The sequence below is a fragment of the Phyllostomus discolor genome, chromosome 1 (assembly GCF_004126475.2).
Source record: "Phyllostomus discolor isolate MPI-MPIP mPhyDis1 chromosome 1, mPhyDis1.pri.v3, whole genome shotgun sequence".
Lineage (NCBI taxonomy): Eukaryota > Metazoa > Chordata > Mammalia > Chiroptera > Phyllostomidae > Phyllostomus > Phyllostomus discolor.
The window spans coordinates 186365002-186381587 of NC_040903.2; the positions used below are offsets into that span (position 1 = coordinate 186365002).

A 16586-nucleotide genomic window follows, 5' to 3' on the forward strand; every position below is an offset into this window, starting at 1 on the left:
AGATCAACATGGATGGAACTGGAGAGCATTATGCTAAGTGAAATAAGCCAGGAGGTAAAAGACAAATACCATATGATCTCACCTATAAGTGGAACCTAATCAACAAACAAACAAGCAAGCAAAATATAACCAGAGACATGGAAATAAAGAACAAATGGATGGTAAGCAGAGAGGCAGGGGAGAGAGATAAAGGGGGAAAGATGGGGAAGGGCCATCAAGGAACATGTATAAAAGACACATGGACAAAGCCAAAGGGTGTAGGTTTGAGGGTGGAAGGCGGGGAAGGGTGGGGTGGGAGGGGTCTGTGGAGGGGTGAAAATGGAGACAACTGTACTTGAACAACAATTAAAAAAAAAAGAGATCAGCTTTAACAATTCGGTATAAATAATTTGTGTGCTAACTTTTTTCCTAATGTAAAATGAATCTCAATATGCCATACAATTGGTGACATGTAAGGAACTCCGCGCAATTAAGAGATCTGTTTATTTAAGAGCTCTCAGAGGTTATAAAAGATTATACGTGGCTATATGTGAAAGATAAATCTTGTGCAATAATGCCCCTTAGTTTTCCTTTTATAATAAATCTCAGCTATGTGTTCAGAACAAAGGCTCAGTGCCAAAAAGAACAGGTTCAACTTGTCTGTGAGGATTTGCACCATAGTAAAATGCACAACTGCTTTTATAGAGGTCATTGTGGAGGTCACAGGCATGTACAGTTGAATGAAAGCAACTTTTAAAACATAGTAGAACATAGTATTACTTAAGATTCAAAAATCAATGATGATTTAAAACATTAAAAGTATGGGAAATCCCAAAAAGAGCCCTCACATACATTTTTCACTTTATCTGTATATGTTTATGTTTGCACATGGATTTAAAATTAGTTCTTTAGCACGTTGTGCCAGCATATTTTAAATTAACTTCAGGAACACTTTTATAATAATTGCCCATACTTGGAAACATTGGCTGTTTTAATGTTAAATTCTGAGCAGTGCTCTGAACAGAGTTCATATAATAAAGGTGGGCTACGATGGTGGTAGAACAAAGCGTGCAAATGTGTGTGCTGGGGTGGGGGTCAAAGACCTGTGTGTGGGGGTTAAGTTCTAAGGAAAAGACAGATGTGATCTGAAGATTGCCTCTAAGACTCATACTTCTGTTGAACTTATGATCAAAAGATTCAAAATTAACAACAAAGAAAATGTTATCATATAATTATATGACTTTTTTTTCCCAAGTTTCTCACAAACACTTTATTGTTTTTGTAGTAAATAGAGATAATTCAAATCACAGATGGAGAGGCTTTAAGTCTCATGACCCCCGCCAGCAATACTGTTGGATTTAGTATAAACAATACCAGAAAATGATACAACTAAGTAATCAAGTAGATGTAGAGCTTACTGAGAGTTGTTTTACCTAGTTGCATATGGTCATAGAGTGACTTTCTTTTTCTTTTTTAAAACAGTGACCAAAATGGCAGGCAGCCATTGGTTTCAGTGTAGGGATTAATTCGTAATCTTTAGAATATGCTTCAGCAAATGCAACTGATTGGCAGTATCACCTGTTTCAGCAACTGGTAGAATGTTAGTGCTTTTGTCAAGCCTGTAATTTCCAGAAGGGCTTCAAAGATGTGTTCATTAAAGTCTTCCATACTAATTACTTTCTTTGTTCTCTGGGGCACTGTTTTACTAAATGTACTGTTTAATTTTTATTTATTTATGTGTTTTATTTATGAAGGTTATAAAACAAAGTTAGTTTTAAAAAGAATTTTAACAAAACTTATGTACTCCTGTGTTTGTGGAACCGCCATTTACACTTAATATTCCCAGATGAAAAATTTACCAAGATTGTGATTTCTCTGCATTGCTTTTATAATTCATATCATAAACATGGAACATACTTGTTAATTATGAAAAATGATCTGTTAAAGTATAGCAAAATGTGCTTTAAAGGGTTGGTGATTATAGTTAACATTCTAGGAAGGTAGTTTACTTCTATGTTGATAGAAATTATTCTTGTTGAAATAATTGTTCTGGTTCATATTTCAAAATATATTCAATTTATATAGATTCAACAAATCATCAATATGTATATTATTTGAGGAAGATAATATTTTTGTTATGAAAAGAAGACTGAGCTTCTAAGAGAGTATCTAAAATGATGAAGCACATGCCTCGGTATGGGTGAAATTTGCATCAGTCTAAATGTATTATGGAAAAGTCAAATGTGAATATTTTCTAAAAAGTGGTTCTATATTTTAATGAACTGGCACTTATATACTAATTCAAAAAGCACTTGTATACTAATATTTTAAAAACAAATGGGCACTTTCTAATTTGTTTAATAAATATAAATATATATATTGTTAAATGTTTGAAGTTAGAATCAGTTTTTGTGGTATATCCTTTCTGTCATACCTTCACAGGGCCTGGTATCCACGAAATGTTCATATAAATGAATTTTTGTACTGTAGCCCTGCAATAGAAAGTGCTTGGTGCATTCTGGCAGGATAGGATAGGGTTTAACACTTGGTTGGCCTTGGAAAACTTCAGTTTCTTTTCCTATTAAATAGGCAAAATAGTAGTTACCTGTAGTGTATGTATAGCGCCTAGCATGGCATATAGTGTCTACAGATATTTATATTCAATAAATATTTGTGTCCTTTGTGTGGAATTCCACTGTTAGTAATCACCCATATGTGCATGATTTTTGTAAAAGACAATTTATGGACAATTGCAAGTGAAAGGGAATCAGGGAGTCCTAAGTGTTCTGTTCTATTCCATTCTGCATGTACAGCCCAGATTTAATTGCATGGTGGTTTTGTGAAGGCAGTGGTTGTGGTGGTGGTGTGTGTTTAAGGAAGACAGATTGGGGTGTAGTATTTGTAATATTTGTTGTTTCTGTTGTTTCCTGTTAAGACAGAAGAAGGATATAGTCAGTTACAGCTTGGCTTAGTGGTTTACTTATCTTCTACAATGGGAGTGGCACAATAATGACCCAGACTATAGTTAAGTGACCTCAAACAGAGCCAGGAGGTTTGTCATGTACTTTTTTGGGGTAGGGGATTAGAGGGAGTGGGATACTGTCATATCCTTACAAAACAGTTGTTCATTCATGAAACAAACCTTCTTAGGCACTGTGGTAGCATAGAGTTTAGATCTAAATAAAAACACTACTAAAATATGATCTCTAGAATTATTCAGTTTCTATCATGGCATGAATAAGCCTTCTGCTATCTTTTCATTGAAAAATATTTCTGCTTCAGAAGATTACTAATCTTATATGCTATATTTTTGGTTTATAAAATAATTATAATGCTTTTAAAGAACTTTATATGAAGTAATTTTCATATTTTATCACATTCAGAAATTCAGACTTATAAGTTATCATAATTGTTGGTTAGTGAAAGGTACACTTAAAGTGCCAAGATAAGAATTCTTTCTTGGAAGCTCTTTTTGTAATTACTAAAAATAAATAAGCTCAAATGGTATATGCCTGAAAAGTTGTTTTCAAAATTTTGGCAAGTACTGTTTTTCTTGAAATTAATGTAGACTCTTTTAAGGAGACAGGGTTTATCTCACCAAATAGTCTCCTTGATGTTTTTCTTTTCTGATCTTTTTATAGAAACAGATATGATTTGCTGGACACTCTGTCCTCTTGGCAACAACTGGTGGTTCAGTAGTAAGACAAGCATCAGAGAAAGAATGTAAAAATACTACTTTTCAACACTGCCTCATGGTTATCAGTGCTCAGGGAAAAATAGAACCTAGAACCACAAAAACAAACAAAATCTCTTCCTTGGACTCTGCCTTTTCTTTAAGCCACTACCATCTCCCTATTTTTATTTTACCTTATAACTTGATGAAAATAATAATCAAGTTCTCTCAGTGTTTCTACTCCCTTAACTCCCATTCTTTCTTCTATCATTGATATTTTGACTACTATTGTCACTATAATACTGAAGCTTCTCTCGGTATTGAAATTCCCTTCACTACAAATGCTCTGCCCCCAACACCCCCTGCCAGTTTCAGGCCCATGCAGTCTCCAAACCCATCTTAAATGTCATTTTTCTCCATGAATTCAATTGAATGAACATTCAAATATCTGTCATTTTCAGCAGAGTCATATCATATATACATATTTAACTTACTTGAATTCAGCTGAAGTTGAAAAAACACCAAATAGGGAGAAAAATAGCAGAGAATTCTTCTCTTCCCCAAGTAAAAAGTGGGTTTGAAACAACATCGTTGCCAAAAGCAAGCCAACTACTTCTGGTTTTCCGCAGAACAGTCATTTATTCCGATGGTAGAGGATTTATACAAAGATATTATAGTAGGCAAAAAACGCCCCCAAAAACAAAAAGCAATATATACTGTACTTTATGAGCTATTTTAGGGATTTTTAAGGGGTTATTTTGACCAGTTTTTGCCTTATTCCAACTTTAGAACCTTATCTTTGGGTGCAAGATGTGTCTTTACTGTTACAGCTATGTTGAACTTGAGTCAGGCACATCATTTAGGACCCTTCTAGGTAACATTTGGATCTTTTTTGAGTGTTGTAGGTATAGAACTATCTGAGGCAGAGATGACTAGCTTAATTCCTTTTCTGTATTTTGTGAAATAAATGATATGAATGCAGTTCTAGTCATGACAGGATAAAACAGGAGGAGAAAATGCTATTCCTTTTTATTTCATGTTCACCTATATTTTGAGACCCTTAGCCTTCTGAAAACTAATTGCACGTGTCTGCAAATATATTGTTGCATTTTGTTTCCATATGAGCTGTAACAGTTCTAACCAAATACAAAGGAATTTATAGAAATCCTTTTTTTAACATATAGGGTTAGGTTGTAATTATATTTGAGAAGCTTTAATGATAGTGATCTTTTAAAATAGATATTATTTCCTTATTTTCCCCAACATTTTACTTTTCTAAATGTTTTACATTTTATTTTTGATTTTTTTTCTCCAGGAATAGTTTACATTGGTGTAACAATAAGAATTTCAAATTAGAGTTGATGTATTATTAAAGAATATTTTTTGTGTGATAATTTGAAGACTAAGTGGTGTGTATTGCAGAGAGGGGAATACAAATAAACTTATTTAACAAAGACTTAAAAATAATTTTAGTGCATTGAGCAGATTTTAATGACATTTCCAGGGCCAATTGATAGAAATAGTTTCAGAGTCTTGGCTTGGGCAAGTGAGAATATAACTCTTTTAGGGCTTTTGACTTTTATTTAACAGAAAGCTTAAGTCCAAATGAATAGTTATAGAAATTATTATTTGATGTTTTCAAGCATGTTGTACATATTTGAATGGAACTGTTCATTACTGAAAAGCTAGAAAAATATAGTGCCATTCTTAGTATATTCAGGATGAAACCTCTGTAAAGATTTGAATGTGGATTCTGGAAAAGCCTGTTTTCTTTGCAATGGAAAATTTTTTGGAGAAATTGGTAATCTAACTACTGGGCACCGTATTTTTAAAAGATAAGGAATGCTTATAAAGGCTGATTTGTTGGAATAAGTGAGCAAATAGCCAACCCTAATAATTGTTTTTGAAGGTATGTTTATTAAGCTGGGGACAGTAAAACAAGGAAAGGCTTAAGATAGAATCAGCAACAGGAGAGAGCCTAGGCAGGGCTGATTTGGCTCATTGGAGAGTCAGAGAAAAGGAGACCTCGGGGACAGGTTCGGAAGTTTAGTCCTGGATGAGCTGCCACTGCCCTTTGCCCCCCTGGTTGCAAGTCTTGTGGGGGCCCTTAGAGTTTAGGAGATGCACACCTGAGAGGGAAAAAGAGGGGAAGGGAAAGGCGTGGATATGCTCCTGGGCGGGAGAGCATGGCCATAATAATTTTTTTAACAGTTTATATATTCTGCTCTTTCCAAAACATGCATTTAGATAGGGAATGTAGTCTGATGATTCTAGTAGTGAGCTGGGAATCTGAGGATTAGTGCTTGTTTGTTTTTCTTCCACTGGCTATTTCTCTAGTGTATATGTGAATATTATATACATTGTGTGTGTGTGTATCAAATTATTGTACATTAGATTTTGGGAAAATTCTTTTTTTTATGATACATGTGAGGTAGTAGCTTATTTCCACTTGGTGATCATGCAATCATAGCAGGTTAGACTTGGAAGAACATTTAGTCCAACCCCCGATTCATTCCCAACCCCTATTATAGATAATGAAGATGAAGTTTAGATAAATTGTATCACTTCAGTTCATTTTGGTTTACAGGCTGTTTCAGCATGTTACTCTTACCATATAGAAACTTGTCCATCATTTGTCTTATGCTGTTTACTATAAGTTTTGAAAGAAATTGGAGAAAGCCATTTCAATGGGAGAAAATGAATTGCACTTACCATGAGATTATGTGCCACCAGGAAGTTATTACCATTCAGCTGTTGCAGTGATGACAGGCTTATATCCCCTGAGAGTGACCAGAACGGCATAGTATAAAAATGTTTCTGTTTTGTTTGCTTCTAAATAAATAGAAAACAACTGAATTATTCCCCCACCCCAATATGTTACTTAAATTGAGCAGCTTGAAGGCAGTGCCAGGTATATTTCTAAGTATTCTATATCCCCTAAAATATTGTGTGAGTATAAAAACACACGATTAAAAATATGTATGCACAAACAGAAAACACATGCACCTGTATGCACACATGTTTAAATTATTAGGACATTTACCAACATAGAAACAGGAATAACTTAACTGATTTTCTGATAATTCTAAGCATAGATATTTTCTTTGGAGATAATCACTAAACTTGTATTGGTTTAATGCCCTGAGAACAGGGAAGTATTCTAGTTTCTAATTCCCTTTAGCAGTGTGATGCACTCTGTAGGATTTGATAAATTTAACACGTGATAGGACCAATTTATGAAAACAACCACCACTATTATTGTTTTATTTTTTAAAATTTTATTTTCTTAATTTATGTTTTACATTTATATAATTCAGAAAAGAAAGTAAAAGTAGAAGGCGTGATCTCATTGGAAAGTGATTTACTAGAATACAAGCTCCCCAAGGGCAGGGGCTATTATCTCTTTTGTTCTCTGCTGTACTTTTTAGTTTGTTGTATATAGTCAGTGTTCATTCAGTATTTGTTAATGTGAGTGGGTGATGATTCCAACAAAATAACCGCAATGTTTTTTATCTGAAATTTCTTCTTAGCTGGCTAAAAGCACATTTCCAGTAGATGTGTTAAAAAACACCCACTGACACTCTGTAATGAAAAGAGAAAAAAAGTTTTATTAAAGTGTGGAGAAGGTGGAAATGTAATCCTTATGTAATCTTATAGATGATTAACAAAATTTTGATTGTTACAGTTAGTAAGAGCATTTTTTGTTGTTTTTTCTCATTTATTTAAATTTTAATTTTTATTGACTATATTGAGTGACATTGGTTAATAAAATTATATAGGTTTCAGGTACATAATTCTACCATACATCATCTGTATATTGTATTGTGTGTTCACAATGCAAAGTCGTCTCCTTCTGTTAGCATTTATCCCCCTTGTTACCCTCTTCCCCTACATCCCCTTTTCGTCTAATCACCATACTGTTGTGTCTATGAAGTTATTTTTCTTTTTTGCTTAATCCCTTCACCTTTTTCACCCAGCTCCTCAACCCTCCTCCCCTGTGACAGCTGTCATTGTTTTCTGTATTTGTGAGTCCATTTCTATTTTGTTTGTTAGTTTATTTTGTTCATTAGATTCCTCATATGAGTGAGATATGGTACTTGTCTTTCTGTGACTAGCTTATTTCACTTAGCATAATGTTCTCCAGGTTCATCCATACTGTTGAAAAAGGTAAAATTTCCTTCTTTTTATGGCTGAGTAGTATTCCAGCATATAAATATACCACAGATTTTTAAAAATTATTTTAAAAAAGATTTTATTTATTTTTAGAGAGAGGGGAAGGGAAGGAGAAAGAGAGGGAAAGAAACATCCATGTATAGTCGCCTCTTGCATGCCACCAACTGGGGACCCAGTCTGCAACCCAGGCATGTGCCTTGACCAGGAATCGAACTGTTAACCCTTTGGTTCGCAGACCCACGTTCAGTCCACTCAGTTACACCAGCCGTGGCTACCCCAGATATTTTTATCCACTCTTCTTCTGATGGGCATTGGGGCTGCTTACAAATCTTGACTATTGTAAATAAGGCTGCAAGGAATATATGAATGCATATATTCTTTTCTTGCATATATTTTTTTGATCAGCGTTACAGATTTCTTTGGATGTATTCCTATAAGTTGAATTGGTTGTTCTTAAATTTTTAATTTTTTGAGGTAACTCCATACCGCTTTCCATAGTTGGTTGCACCAGTCTGTATTCCCACCAGCAGGTGTGTGTCTTTACCAGCACTTGTCTGTTGATTTATTGATGATAGTCATTTTGACATGAGAAAGGTGACATCTCATTGTGGTTTTAATTTTCATTTCTCTGATAATTAGTGATGTTGAGCATTTTTTTTTCATATATCTATTTACTATCTGTATGTCTTCTTTGGAGAAGTGTCTATTCCAGTCCTTTGTTCATTTTTAAATTGGATTTTTGTTTTTTGGTGTTGAGTTGTATAAGTTCTGTATAAATTTTGGATATTAAATCCTTATGAGATGTATCATTGGTGAGTATGTTCTTCCATTTGGTGGGTAATCTTTTCATTTTGTTGATGGTTTCTTTTCCTGTGTAAAAATTTTTTAGTTTTATATAGTCCCATTTGTCTATTTTTCTTTTGTTTCCCTTGCCCAAGAAGATGTATCAGAAAAGATTAATGCTATAAGAAATGTCTGAGATTTTACTGCCTATGTTTTCTTCTTGGATTTGTATGATTTGAGTCTTACATTTAAATCTTTGATCCACGTTGAGTTTATTCTTGTGTGGTGTAAGAGGGTTGTCTAGTTTCATTTTTGCACATATCAGTCCAGTTTTCCCAATCACTTATTGAACAGACCATCTCCATTTTATGTTCTTGCTTCCTTTGTTGAATATTAATTGGCCATACAGGTGTGGGTTTATTTCTCTATTCCATTCTGTTGATCTCTATGTCTATTTTTATGTCAGTATCATTCAGTTTAATTCCTATGGCCTTGACCTTATATCTCCTCCAACTTTGTTGATCTTTCTCCAGATTGCTGTGTCTATTCTGTTTTGTATGTGTGTGTGTGGTTTCATATACATTTTTGAAATATTTGTTTAGTTTTGTAAAATACACCATTGGTATCTTGATAGGAATTGTGTTGTGCCTATAGATTGATTTGGGTAGTATGAACATTTTAATGATGTTAATTCTTCTTATCCATGAACACGGTATATGCTTTCACTTATTTGTATATTCTTTAGTTTATTTCTTCAATGTCTTATAATTTTCTTTTTTTTTTATTATTGTTCCATTACAGTTGTCCCAATTTTTTCCCTGTTGCTTTCCCTTGCTCCACCCCTTCTACACCCCCCCAGCCATTCCCCATCCCATTGTTCATGTCCATGGGTCCTTTATACATGTTCCTTGACTTGGCGCTTTTTTTCCTGTTATCCTCCTGCCCCCTCCCCTCTGGTTACTGACAGTTTGTTCTTTATTTCCATGTCTCTGGTTCTGTTTTCCTCATTTGTTTGTTTTGTGGTTTAGGTTCCACTTATAGGTGAAATCATAATGGCATTTGTCTTTCACTGCCTGGCATATTTCACTTAGCATAGTACTCTCTAGTTCCATCCATGCTGTTATGAAGGGTAGAAGTTCTTTCTTTCTGCTGCATAGTATTCCATTATGTAAATGTACCACAGTTTTTTTAATCCACTCACCTAGTAATGGGTAGTTAGGCTGTTTCCAGCACTTGGCTATTGTATATAACACTGCTATGAACATTGGGGTGCACAGTTTCTTCTGAATTGGTGTTTCAGGATTCTTAGGATATAGTCCCAGCAGTGGAATCCACTGGATAAAAAGGCAGTTCCATTTTCAGTTTTCTGAGGAAATTCTATACTTTTTTCCACCTTGGCAGCACCAGCCTGCATTCCCACCAACAGTGCACTGGGGTTCCCTTATCTCCATCTCTGCAACTTTGCCAGCACTTGTTGTTTATTGATTTGTTTATGATGGCCATTCTGACTGGTGTGATGTGGTATCTCATTGTGGTTTTAATATGCATCTCTCTAATGGCTAGTTATGCTGAGCATACTTTCATATGTCTCTGGGCCCTCTATATGTCCTTGGAGAAGTGTCTGTTCAGGTCCTTTGCCCATTTTTTAATTGGATTGTTTGTCTTCTCAGTGTGGAGTCATGTGAGTTCTTTATATATTTTGGCGATCAAACCCTTGTCTGAAGTATCATTGGCAAATATGTTTTCCCTTATGGTTGGTTCCCCTTTCATTTTGTTAATGTTTTCCTTAGCTGTGCAGAAACTTTAATTTGATTAGTGTCATTTGTTTATTCTTTCCCTTATGTCCCTTGATCTAGGGGACATATCAGTGAAAATATTGCTGCATGGACTGAGATTTTCCTGCCTGATTTTCATGGTGTCATGACTTACATTTAAGTCTTTTAACAATCTTGAATTTATTTTGGTGTATAATATAAGTTGGTGGTCTAGTTTCTTTTTTTTTTTTTTTTGCATATACCTGTCCAGATCTCTTAACACCATTTGTTGAAAAGATTAGTTTTTACTCCCTGGTATGCTCATGCCCCCTTTGTCAAATATTAATTGACCATAGAGACATGGGTTTATTTCTGGGCTCTCTGTTCTGTTCCATCAATCTATGTGTCTGTTCTTATGCCAGTACCAGAGTCGATTTGATTATAGTGGCCTTGTAATAGAGTTTGATATCAGGTATTGTGATCCCTCCAACTTTGTTCTTCTTTCTCAAATCTCCTGAGGATATGGGGGTCATTTATGGTTCCGTATAAATTTTTGAAATGTTCTATGTGAAATACGTCATTGGTATTTTAATAGGGATTATATTGAATCTATAAATTGCTTTGGGTAGTATGGGATTTTAATGATGTTAATTTTTTTTATCCATGAACACGGTATGTGCTTCCACTTTTTTGTGCCTTCCTTAATTTCTTTATTCAGTGTCCTACAATTTTCTGAGTACAGGTCTTTTCCATCTTTGGTTAAATTTATTCCTAGGTATTTTTTTTAATGAGATTGTGTTTTTTAGTTTCCCTTTCTTGATAGTTCATTATTGTTGTATAAAAATACAACCAATTTCTGGATACTTATTTTGTATCCTGTTACTTTACTGAATTCATTTATCAGTTCTGGTAGATTTCTGGTGGTATCTTTAGGGTTCTCTATATAGAGTATCATGTCATCTGCAAATAATGACAATTTTATTTTTTCCTTTTCAGTGTGGATGGCTTTTATTTCTTCTTTTTGTCTGATTGTTGTGGGTAGGACTTCCAGTACTGTTTGTCATAAGAGAGGTGAAAGCGGATATCCCTGGCTTGTAGTTTTTGTGCATTGAGTATGCTGTTGACAGTGGGTCATATATGGCCGTTATTACATTAAGATATGCTCCTTCTATTGTACTTTGCTGAGAGTTTTTGTCATAAATTGGTGCTACATTTTTGTTAGATGTTTTTTCTGAATTTAATGATACAATCATGTGGTTTTTATCCTTCATTTTGTTTATGTAGTGTATCACATTTATTGATTTGTGGATCTTGTATCAAACTTGCATCCTTGGAATAAAGTCCACTTGATCATGGTGTATCACCTTCTTAATGTATTGCTGGATCTGGTTTGCTAATATTTTGTTGAGGATTTTTAGCATCTACTGTATATTCATCAGGGACATTGGCCTATAATTTTCTTCCTTTGTAGTGTCTTTATCTGGTTTTGCAATTGTGATAATGCTGGCCTTATAAAATCATCTTGGGAGTTTTACCTCCTCTTGAAATTTTTAGACTAGTTTGAGAAGGCTGGGTGTCAGTTCTTTGAATGTTTGGTAAAATTCACCCTTAAAGCCATCAGTCCAGGGCTTTTGTTGTTGGACATTTTTTGATTACTGTTTTAATTTCATTAGTTGTAATCTGTCTTTTCAGATTTTCTGATTCTTCCTGATTCAGTTTAGGGAGATTGTATGTTTCTAGGAATTTATCCATTTCTAGATTGTCTAAATTTTTAGCATATAATTGTTTTTAATATTTTCTTACAACCGCTTTTGTTTCTGTGTGGCCCCCACCCCAAAGCTACACACTCAGTCACTGACACCCCCGAGTCTGCCAGACCACTACACCCTGGTGCAGGCAGCTGACTTTTCAGCATGGCATGTGCAATGCACGGTGTGGGAACAGGGAGTCCAGAGGGTGCCATTGAAGCTTAGGGGAATGTGGAAGGAGGGGACCACACAGCTCAGGCTTCTGAGCTATTTCAGTCCCCAGGCTGATGCTCTAAGAAAGATAGTGCTTACCCAAGAAAAATTGTTTCTGTGGTGTGGAAGAGGGACTCAGCACAGGGGTCCCCACAGCTATCCCTTCAGTTCTCTCCCCAGAGCCACAAACTCCAGTAAGAACATTTTTTTAATTTACTGAATTTGGAAACCTGACTCTAATCTTACAGTTTTCTTAGTGTTCATACCTCTATAGCAAATGGCTGTTCTCCTGCTGTTTCATATTATTCGTTCATTCAGTAAAACGCTTGAGCAGATCTTTGATTCCAGGCACTGTGCTGTAAATTACGGCTGTGAATATAGGGCTTTACCATCTCATGGGGAGACAGATATTAAGGAGATAATTATACAGAAAGTTAAAGAAAGTTATAGGGTTTATTAGCAAATATGTTAAAGATGAGGCTAGCCTGGCAAATAAAAGTCATTTTAGCAGTTGTTGTTTTTCATGACACTGACTTATTGAAGAGACCAGATCAGTTGTTTTGTAGTATGATTATTCTAATTTTTTCCAATAATGGTATTCCGTATGGTTCTGAGTATATTTTTATTATCTTTTTAATGGTTATACATAGATAATATATCTACTTTGGCCAATTTAGAAAATGCTGTATAAAAATAAAAGTATAAATAGTTCATAATCTGATCACCTACAAATAATTACTGTGAACCTTTTCATACTTTTCATTATAGATCTTATGCAGATTTAAAAATAATTTAGGTCATCCTGATTATATATTTAATATTTTATTAAATCCTCTTTAACATAATTTTAAATGACATACACATGATTACAGTTGAATTCATATTTACTTAAATTTCCCAATATTGTTGAACATTTATGATCCTTTTGGTTTTTTTAATTATAAGTTAGCCTATGATGAATGGTCTTTTGAATAAAAATTTGATTATATATCTGACTTTTTTATTATAAATTGTTCAGCTGGAATCATTGCGTCAAAATATGTATTTTAGTGGTTTACTAAATTGCTTTTCATAAAGGAGCAATTTCATAATTTGCTTTCCTGTTTGTTTTATCACTGATTTTATAACTTAATGGCGATAGAATATTTTACATTGTTTTAAGGGTCTGATTTTTTATCATATGAGTTTAAATTAGTCCTGGAGTATTTTCTGGCTATAATTTAAGCTATGCTATACTGATTCAGTCTCTGCCCACCCCTGCCTCCTTATATACCCATTCTCCAATGATGTTTGTCTGTTATTGTCTCAAGATACAACATATAGCACTGGTCTTTTTTAAAGAAGTTTTTTAAAAAAAATTTTAATTATGCCACTGCCTTTTCCTGTTAGATTCTTCCCAAGCTTTGGATTTAAGAAATTTAGCATCTATCTCACACCAGGTTTTTTTGTGGGGTAGGATAGATTGAATGTTATAAGGCCAGGTTTTGCATCGTTTATGATCATGGTAAACAGAATTACCACTGAGTAATTTCTTTCTAAGTGTCATAATGTTTATTTCTCTTTAAATACCATAATTTAAAAAATTCTTTTTTGACCCTATAGTGTTTTGACCATATCTGAGTTATTAGAATTTTTATAAAAATTTTTTTAAACCATCTAGGATTTGCTTATTAACATCAAAGTTTCATTTTTGTCTTTTTAATTTTTTTAAAAGGTTTTATTATTTTTAGAGAGAGGGGAAGGGAGGACGAAAGAGGAGAAGAGAAACATTGATTGGTTGCCTCTCATGCCCCCAAACAGGGATCTGGCCGACAACCCAGGCATGTGCCTTGACCAGGAATTGAACCAGCAACCTTTCAATTTGTACTCCTCTGATTGATCCACTGAGCCATACCAGCCAGGGCAAACATCAAAGTTTCAAATTGAGCAACTGTGACTATATTGTCTAAAAATAGGACATTAAAAGGCATTGCGGTATAGTAGAACCCACACTGGACAGGAATTAGGAAATATGACTCTGTGTGACCTTAGGAAAATTTATATTTTGGGACATTTAGAGTTTTTTTAATCTATAAAATAAGGAAGTTAGGGGAAAAGAACATGGGCTTTAGAATTTGACTTGGCTTCTAATTTTCAACCTGCCATTAACTATAGTGTGACCTTGCTAAGTAACTTATGTAAACTCCTTTCTCACCCATAAAGGATAATGGTATTTATTTCATACTTGCAAACAACAGCTCCAACAAGGGATTAATATCTAAAATACGTAAAGGATTCATACAACTCAATACCAAACAAACAATCCAATTAAAAAATTGGGAGAGGGCCTGAACAGACGCTTCTCCCAAGAAAGCATACAAATGGCGAAGACATATGAAAAGATACGCAACTTACTAGCTTTTAGGGAAATGCATATCAAAACTACAATGAGATTCTGCCTCATACCTGTTAGAATGGCTACTATCAACAAGGTAGGCTGGCCTCTTCTTAAGGAATGGAATGCTCTGTAGTCAGATTCATTTTTTAGCAATTGGATTACTGTGAGATAGTATAAGATTTAGCTTGACAGTTTCATGTTTATTTTAAAAGGCTGTGAAACATATAAAAGTTAAGGGTTAAAATAATCTTAATGAAGTTTTCCAGATATTTCACTTCTATTCTCTTTCCCCTGTGCATTATTTCAGTAAAGTAAATGAATATATTAGAATATTCAAAACCCATCTTTAGAAATTGAGGTAATATATATATATATATATATATATATATATATATAATGTAAACTTTACAACTTTAATCATTTTTAAATATATGTTTCTTAGCATTATATATATGCACATTGTTGTGCATCTGTTACCACTGTCTTTCATTTTTTTAACAGGGTCAACATATTTCCTTGGCACCTATTCAAAAGCTTGAAGAAGCTCTATATGAATACCACCCTCTGCAAGTAGAGACATGTGGACCACAAGTTCCTGAGTTTGAGATGCTAGGAAGACTTGGGTGAGTACCCAGAAGAACTTCTCATTGAAGAGCCAATGTTTAGTGCTTTGTTTTTACCTTTTTCAGCTGACATTTTACCATTACTAGATTTTGAAGTTACAGAATTTTATTCCCTTTTATAAAAAGAATAGTGCTTAATAGTAAGTTAATACATAATTTTTTATGGTTTTGTTAGTTTTTTTTTGAGATTGGATTATATTAGTTCCTTTTTAAGGCTGTCCTTGGCAGCCATACTGAAGTAGCTATTCATTTTCAGCACCCCCCCTTTTTTTAAAAAGGAAAAAGGGGCTTAATTTAGTTAGTAGTATGCCAGTAAAATATGAGAGTTAAACTCCTTCCCATGAAAAAGAGTAGATTCACTCACTGTGTATTGTCTACAGTGAAACTGTATTGATGAGAAATTAGCCACAGAATACATTTTGTGAAAAGTTATAATGTAGGGGTGACCAGTGGCTCAAAAGTCGTATGCATTCGTTTTGAAAATGAATGTGGGATCATGGCTTCTGTGAGTGATGGATTTGATTATAGTCTTTCTCAGGGACATGGGAGGTATTTGTATACTTGAAGAGTACAGGCACAGACTTTGTTGGATGGAGCAAATCATATTTTGCTGTGGTACTTCAACATAGATTATCAAATGAAAAGATGACCCAGAATTGGTTTTCTAACAAAATAAAATAGTGTAAAGATATAATTGAAAAGAAAATAATCAGCGCAATGAAACCAACTAATTAAAAAAGATGCTAACAGCAAAGATAAGATAGATGAAACACATAACATCTACATGCATCTTTAAAAACAAAATCAGAATCTTAAAGATGATACATAGTGTTTTGCATATGAACATAGAGGTTCCAAGGGGAAATTACTATTAAAATGATGGATAATTTACATATTTGTTCTTTGGTAGATCTTATGATTTTCTGTACTCTTAATGTCCTATGATCTCCAAGCATAAAGTCAGGAGGGTGTGAAACAAAAACTAAAACCCCATTTGAGTTTGAGATAACAAATTTATCAAATAATTGACCCAAATGCTGAAATTGAAGGTTGAGGAGACAAACGATATAGGGTTGTATGATGTAAAAGTTGTAAGTGATTTAGACATTGATTTCTTTTCTCTTGGTAACGAAGAGCCAGAACTCTGTATCTCTAAAATAAGTTTTCTTAAAATCTTTATTTTTTATGTCAGTGAAGACAAATATTTAAATAGTATTCCTCTGTTACACTGTGATTCATTTTCTGACAATTTCAAAATTACAT

General features: G+C 34.0%; 1 protein-coding gene across 1 annotated transcript in view; it reads left to right on the forward strand.

The window, feature by feature from the left end:
• Positions 1–16586, forward strand: part of MNAT1 (MNAT1 component of CDK activating kinase) — a 162682-nt gene that overhangs the window by 82045 nt on the left and 64051 nt on the right. The window contains exon 7 of the mRNA XM_028508206.2: positions 15202–15323. Coding sequence (XP_028364007.1) covers positions 15202–15323 — 122 coding nt within the window. The remainder of the gene's footprint in view (positions 1–15201; positions 15324–16586) is intronic.